This window comes from Atta cephalotes, assembly GCF_000143395.1.
Source record: "Atta cephalotes unplaced genomic scaffold scaffold00028, whole genome shotgun sequence".
In the NCBI taxonomy this organism is placed as follows: domain Eukaryota; kingdom Metazoa; phylum Arthropoda; class Insecta; order Hymenoptera; family Formicidae; genus Atta; species Atta cephalotes.
Genome location: NW_012130092.1, coordinates 1,237,682 through 1,245,816, shown reverse-complemented (window position 1 = coordinate 1,245,816; position 8,135 = coordinate 1,237,682). Strand labels below are relative to the sequence as shown.

The 8,135-nt window shown below is 32.2% G+C and overlaps 1 protein-coding gene across 1 annotated transcript; it reads right to left on the bottom strand.

The window, feature by feature from the left end:
- Positions 1–5,039: 5,039 nt before the first annotated feature.
- On the bottom strand, positions 5,040–6,950 carry LOC105620637 (DNA damage-regulated autophagy modulator protein 2-like). The gene is made up of 6 exons (XM_012202126.1): positions 6,868–6,950; positions 6,559–6,680; positions 5,969–6,198; positions 5,627–5,765; positions 5,409–5,560; positions 5,040–5,138 (listed from the first exon to the last, which is right to left on the bottom strand). The coding sequence occupies exons 1-6, from the start codon at positions 6,948–6,950 to the stop codon at positions 5,040–5,042; spliced, it is 825 nt and encodes a 274-aa protein (XP_012057516.1).
- Positions 6,951–8,135: the final 1,185 nt, after the last annotated feature.

The following is an 8,135-nucleotide window of genomic DNA, read 5'->3' as shown; positions in this document are numbered from 1 at the left end:
TATTTATATTACTAATATTATATATATATATATATATATATATATATATATATATATATATATATATATATAGTCGCCCGATGTTTGAAATTAAATATTTGTTATAAAACGTAAAACATCTACTTTACAAACGTGAACTATATACTGAAATGGGCATTTCCGCTGTGAAGCATAAAAAATCGTGGCACTAATTGATCAACGCCATTTTAATTGGTCAATATAAGAGCGAATCAGAAGTTTTTAGGTGCTCATGCGCACTTACGTTTAATGTTCTTTAGTGAGCATATGTCAGCAAGATCATCGTGTGCGGGATTATATTTGAAAGATTACTTTGAAAGATTATAAAATTGCGTGACTGTAAAATGTGCAAAGCAACAACATAAAGTGCTGTATGCCTGGGTGTGGGCAGAGAAGTAAAAAGGGCATTTCATTTCATGGGTAAGAATTTTTGTATTAAATGTATCAATTTCTGCACATGTGTTAACGATATAGGATATGAAAAGTATTATTAATGTTATTTTATTGAATGTATTAAATATGATTGAAGTGACATTATTTTTGTTTACATACATATCATTTATGTCTATATAGATTTCCATACATCGATAATATTTCGATCGATATTGATCGCAGCGCGCGCGCGAACGCTTCTGATTCGCTCAAATATCGTCCCAACTAAAATGGCGGCTGATCAATTGTAGCCACCAAAGTCAAGTTTCCTCAATTCCCATTCCAGTGTATATATATATAGTTTAATGGCGCGAATCGTTGGGAATAGGGATTTAAAAATCGGTTTTTTTTACTTCGGAGAAACTGAATTAAATCTAGTTTTTTGAAATAAAAAATTGTTTTTTATCAAAATCCTGAAAAAATTATTTCTTATCAAAATCCTGAAAAAAGACAGAATTCATTTTTCTCGATATTGTTAAAACATCTATTAATATATTAATATCTATGTTGGTATTATTTTATAGTACTACTTTTGTTTTTATATTTTTGTAAATGTCGCGGAGACGGTTCCATGTCTAATGAATTTATAACGCTTTTTTAAAGAGATCTAAGTATATCCATATTTTCACATAACAACCAATTTACAATCAATATTGTATAAACCAATTGTATTACTAGAGTTGTATTTTACATTTACATACTTAAATGTCATGAAATTTTGCAATTATTGGTTTCCAATCTTGTAATATCTGAAAACTATTATAGTTTAATCTTATAGAATGATGTTATTTATATTATATTATTTATATTATATATAAATTTTTTAATGGTATGTTATTATTGAGACCGATACTACATGAACGAACAAGGAAATAATTATCTTTAGAAAAAGCTCTGCAAAAAGTAGCTTTGACTTGGAAACTCGAGACTTTAACTGATTGTAAGACGAGAAACTCGAAATTGAGAGAACATTTCGAGAGAATAGTTCAGTATCACGTTACACTATGTCCTCTTTTCGACTTTAGTCGAAATGCGATAAGCATGAAACATTGATTTGAATTCCACTCTTGCTCCTCGCACATTATTTTGCGCGCAAAATATACATATAATGTATAAATCATCACATTTTGTACTAATTTACAATTCGTACTAAGAAAGATCGATGGCGAGTAAAACGACGAGATTGTTGAAAATAAATTTATAATCGATGTGATAGTAATTCATAAATTATCACAAAAATATTGATTTATTGCTATTTAATTGAGATTTGTTTAAAATTACTTGAAAAAACAGAAATATCATTGTTTTTTTTTATCAGCAATAGTAAAGCTATAAATTTATCTTTATTTTTTTTATTTATGTAGCAGTTGTTATTCATCCATTTTATAATAAAATTTAAAAATTTAAACTTAAAAATTTTGAATTCTATAATTGATATAATAATACAATTCCAGAGTATCTTTATTTTTTATTTTAATACATAATATATAATTGACAATTTATTAAAGAATTTTATCGATCTCACTACATTTGTTTTAATCAGAGATTTTTTTAAATCTAATACTTGAAAAGCCCAATATATATTATCATTTTCAGATTTACATTCTTCGAATGGCAAAGAAAGGAGATGGATGAAGCAGGAAAAAGCGATTTATGCTTTTACGTTTTAAGCATTTCATTTTCTCGCTCCGCTTTATTTTCTTTCAATGCTCTTACAACTTGAAAAAAGAGATTTATGTAGGTAGACGTAAATAGCGTTATTAATAGTATCATGTATTACACCTCGTATGTGATACGTGATGGATTTCAGGCACTTTTAACCATATATACGTAAGTACTAAGATATCGTTCACACGCTTAGCCCCATCGAATGTATTCAGCACCATCGAATTATCCAGATTTATTACACACTATATTGTATTTGTTCGTTGTGTCTATCTATTAATCTTATATTTCAAAGAAAAAGAGCAACTGTTGAGATTAACTTTTGTTCGTCATACAATCACCTTCACAGCATCTTATCTTTATAAGTTCTTTAAAATCAGTTTCAATTCGTTCAACAAGATGAACTTCGTCAATATTTTGGAAGCAGCGGTTAATGCAAGTTCTGTCAAGATTTCTAAGCATAGTGTTTATCACAGATATCATGTTCTTAAATAATTACGAGGTTTATTGGTGACACAATTGTCATTAAACATCACTTAAGTAGTGATTTAAGATATATATCGAGACATGTATTGTCCGATATTTATTAGAGTTTACTGCAGCAATCCGCTTCTGTCGTAACTGACCGACCTAAAGGCATCCTCGACAAGATCCGTCAAGCACCTGACTGCTTGAAGGAGGGCCGCGAGAAGCAACGATAACGAGAGTGAGATCAGTTTGCTGGGGACCAAAGCGTTCTCTGAGGCACCTTGATTTTTTCCTGATATTTTTTTCCTCTTTCGCTTATCGCAATTGGTATTTTTATCGGCACTATTGTCTTTGTCCTGTATTTTAGCTGTCGTCGCAATCGCGCGCTTTGGTTTCGTGGGCGATTTTTCTTTCGATTGTGATGTCACGTTGTCCGATACTTCCTTGGCTAATTTCGGTGTCATCCTCTTCTGTTTGTGCAGAATGGATCGTCGCTGCGACGCAAAACTCTCGAGTTTTTTCCGAAAGTCTGCCGCTGTTGCTTCAACTGCCTGTAGAAGTTTTTCCTCATGGGATCCTCTTCTGTCATGTTGATTTTTTTTATTGGTTTGCAAGGTACCTTCCGATAGTGCTTTTGCATTTACTGCTAAACGACGAGATCCTGTGGCCACAAGGAAGACGTCTTGTAATGAGGGTTTGTTCTCTTGCTTATCACCAAGCTCCGAATTCTGGAAGATCGAGTTCTCGTCCAAAGAGCTTGCTCTGCTATGCCACTTGTCGCGAAAGAGGGATTTCTTTTCGATGTATGCGCTATTCAAGTTATAATCGATTGTAGTTGCGGGTTCTTCTGGTTCTGATGAGCACAGCCTAATATTTTCTTTAACTTCATCTAAGGCGATTTTTCTTGGTAGAGTTTTGCCAAGACTATTGAGTATAAAGTTCTTCTTTGAATATATCTGAGAATTCGAGTCTTTTTCCTCTTCTATTAAAACGTTTGATTCATCGGTACAATGATCATCATCCGATTTTGAGGGATTATGTTGGTCAACATTAATTATATCCGAGCATTCCTCATTGGAGTTTACAATAGAAGCGCCCGCGTTTCCGTCTTCATTGTCATTATCCTTGATTGTATTCTGACTTACCCAAACTTCCTCTTCTTCTACTTCTTCCTCCTCTTCGTTTTCCTCCTCTTCATCTGAATCGAGAGACATAGATTTATTTCTAGGAATGACCGGAACAATGCCATCGGCATAGAGGAGATCCTGTACCTCATAAAGGCTTCGTTCGATACTTGGACTTTTGTAGAGCAAATTTCGCAACTCTGGAATGTCTAAATCTTGAACATGAAGGAGATTTTGTTCAATATTTAAAAGACTTTCCTCGATTTGTACCAAACATTGCTCAATATCGCAAGTAGTCTCGGAATCTGGTTCGTCTTTCTTTTCTGATTGATTCATGCTTGCCTCGTATTTTTCATTGTCCTGCTTTTTCATGACATTAACCTTAGATTCCTCCTGCGTAACGTGATCCTCTTCGCGGCGATTTTTCAACCATAGTTCTGAGGACCAGGGAGGCATCATAGCTTGATGCTGTGTTTGACTGTCGTAGAATACACGGTAATTGCTGTGACTATTGGCTATCTCGTAATTCATGTCTGTTGATGTATCCAATGTCAGATTGTCGTTTTTTGAGCTTTCCCTATAACCTCGATCTCGTGTATCCGCTGCAGGATTGCCATGTTTGCCATGACTGTTTGCTACTGTGTATGATGATGCATCAAGGCCGCGAGCCATTTCGAGATTATTCCTAGGACTTTGATGTCTTGAATATAATTCTGCGTATTTACTATGACTGTTCGAGTCTTGATAGGCATTTCCATGACTATTCGCGAGCGGATATGTCACACCAAACTCGAAATCAGATTGATATTGTTTTGAATTAATTCTCTTTGATCGATTGTACATTGACCACTTGAATCTGCCATGACTATCAGTATCTTCGTCTTGATTACCATCGTCTTCATCATCATCATCGTATTCAGTGGCATCTTCAGGATATGGCAATTCCTCACCATCAATCTCGGGAACTGAAGGACCAAGATTTCTGTCATCGATTAAGATATAACCGTCCATTACATTTTCGTCGAGATCGATCCATCTTTTCGAACAATCCTCGACATCGGTTCTTTGGTGTCGCTTCTCGGTATGATGATTTATGGAACGTCGACGTCGTTCACGTATTGTAGGATCATGTACATGTATTTCTACCGGGCAGAGGACGTCGGAATTTCTCTCGGTGTTATCATGCAGCGCTGGCGGTGTTGTGGCTACCAGCGGTGCCGCTTCATCCAGCAAATTGTCTCTGGATTCGCGGTATCGATAGCCGGGACAGGGTGTGTCAACCGGTAAATGCGAGAGAAGATTGACATAGTTGGCGCCTCTGCCTATGAACGATCAGGTACTAGTTGATGGATTTGTTTGAACTACGGCGGAATCTTGGCTCTCATTCAATATTTCGTTAGTCGAATTTAATCGATGCATGTTACATATCACCTGTTAGCAGATTTGTAAATAATAAAAAATGTATTCATGATTCCTCAATAGAAGGTAGCAAAATTATATATTCTATTGTTTTAAAAATAAAAAGAAAATTTTAATTTTTTAAAATTTAGTGTCTTAAAATTTCCTTTATAATATCAAATATTACTTTTTTTTTATAAACTGCTACAATCTATTTGTGTAACATTCCAAAAAAATTAAGTCTTTCTATTATTGAACATAATATTTTTTACTGCATTAAAATGTATCATTCACAAGAATTACCTTTGGAGGAATTATTCTGATATCCCTAAATTCTTCCGTGAATGTTAAGATATAAGTGCAAAACGCTATTGCACAAAGCCATTCAGTTATGGTGCTAACCACATGCAACTCCCAGCCGCCATCCTCCTTATTCCATTTCCGAGGATTTGTTCCTACAGAGTATTTTAAATATTAACACTACCACATGTAATGCAAATAATAAAAATTAACGAACCAACCCTTATAGACCGAATGAGCCAATACACCTGTGATGACTATCACAATGAAGCACACAGTACAGAAAGTCGATAATGCCGTACGAAACTGTGCAACTCGCAACGAGCATCCTGATGGATACAAGCAGAATGAACATACGGCCTATAATAAAAAGATAATCGGTTCATTTTCGTGAGTATCAGCTTTTTTTACCTATTTTATTATATTAGCAATCGATTTTATTCTTATATCTACAATTAAATTATATATTTTTTATTTGTTTATTCTATATTAAATCTTTACATGTCAATAAGCATTTAATAAACTTTCGCGTTGTTTGGAGTATGTAATTTTTTCGTATGTACCTGGGTCCAAAAATATGCGGTACCACCTCCGAAGCAGAGAAATGCACCGATTAGATGAACTACTATTACTGATGTCTCTTGAAAGTTTGCGACGATTGATAGACCGGCGGTTGACATGAGGCCGAAAATTAAAGCCCAATAATTCCATTTTGCAAGCAAAGAATCTGTAGGTGACTCAGAGCTAATGCATTCCTTAACTTGGGAATATCTTATATAGATCGCAAAACCCACTGCAATATAAACGAGCGATCAGCTTTAATGATGCATAAAATTTATATGTTATGATTGTTTATTATCTATTACAATAGTTACAACTTTATTATAATTTTCATGATTTTTAATCTTTTTAACGTACTTTAAGTAATAAACTTCAATTAAATAACAGTAAAATTTCCTTATTTTAATACAATGAGAGAAATGTTACTGTAAATAGTAAATGTTATTGTAAACAGTAATATAATCTCGGCGCAGCTATTCGGATTATGATTATCTTGAAAACTCATAGCTGTGATATAAAAAATATATAAAATGTTTGTGGATGAGATTATATCGTTTATGGAAAATATATTGTAGATATATATTTTACTTACTGAGAATAGTGATCAAGTTGACAGCTTGAGAGAAGATAGAACTTTCTGGCGCGTAAGTCGCTGTATCAGAAATGTAAGGAAAACCAGCTTCCACATGTCCTAGTAAGACAGCTATTACATATCTGCGAATTGTAAAATAACTTTTTTGAATAATTTAATAGAAGATGATTTAGATAGAAGTGAGTATCATCCTCCTTTATACAAGACACTAATAAATACAATAGTATAGATATTAATAAATTAACAGATATTAATAAATTATTATAAATATATAAACTTTTTAATAATTAATTTACTGTTTGAACTTACGTTGAAATGAAAACTGTAGGCAAGGAGATAAAAACAGCGATTGGCAGAAATTGTAGATTTGTGAAGAACTCCTGCTTCTCCATGATTTCGATGTATAATCGTTGTTATTATTAAGTCGATGATAATGATGATAATGTCAATCGTCGACGTCTGCGATCGACGCCGTTATCGGAGAAAATCTCGCATCGATGCAGCCGTCGACGAGTAACAGTCATTCATACTCTTTGATGGCTATTCATAGGCCTTTTAATTCTCTCCTCGTTAGTATCAATCTTTGCAACGATTGAACCAAGGGCAGTGTCACAATTCAAATGCCATCGACGTTCTTTGAATAATTCTGTAAAAGAGGTAATTTTTACCTTCATATGTGCATGAACAATATTTTATATAATACTATAATTAACTTTATGACACAGAAGCAATTTATCAGCATGATATCAGCAATTTAATAATAATTTTATAATATTTAAATATATTTTGTTCTAATATAAATAAAAGAATCTCGCGTGTTTTTGATTTTTAGAAGCTAAATTTGTCGATTGTATGGAATACTTTTTATGCGTCCAAATAATAAAATTTTTAATTTTTGTGTATTTTTAAGATATATATATATATATATTATTTTTTTTTTTAATTATTACACGTCTTTGTAAGTAAAATAATTTTTAAAAATATACAATCTATTTTATTCTTTGTCAATTTGCTTATTAATATTAACTTTTAAAAAATAATTTTTTTAATATTAATAGTTAATATTAATAGTTATATAGTAGAGTTAATATTAATAAGCAATTTATTAACAAAGAATAAAATAGATTGTATATTTTTGAAAAGATATCTTCTCTATATGAATACTTTTTGCACTCACTATATAGAAATAACACAGACAATGTGACAACAATTTAACATAGCCAACAATAAATATCGCATTATAATATTTACTAATAAATCTCGATAAATTTAATAATATTAATAATTTATTTAATTTGATGCATTAGGAAATCGTACCGAGTCTGTTTGATATATGGGGTATTCATTTATATAAATATAATAATATGACGTTGATAAAAATATTCGTGACATATCATGTTTAAAAAACGCATAAACTGTTATGCAATTGTTATCTCTATGAAAAGTAAACATATGAATAAGCATGTTAATAAAGGCCATGAGGCGGAAGCGGATATGATAAGGTAAAATTCTTATTGAATAATCCCCCTCTTTCTCTCTCTCTCTCTTTTTCATCATAAAATAAAATAAACTCAAGA

Coding starts and splice junctions, on each gene's coding strand:
- LOC105620637 (XM_012202126.1), bottom strand. CDS start 6,950: ATGGAGAAGCAGGAGTTCTTCACAAATCTACAATTTCTGCCAATCGCT. Junction 6,199..6,558: donor CAACTTGATCACTATTCTCA/GTAAGTAAAATA, acceptor TTTATATTGCAG/TGGGTTTTGCGATCTATATA. Junction 5,561..5,626: donor GGCTCATTCGGTCTATAAGG/GTTGGTTCGTTA, acceptor AATACTCTGTAG/GAACAAATCCTCGGAAATGG.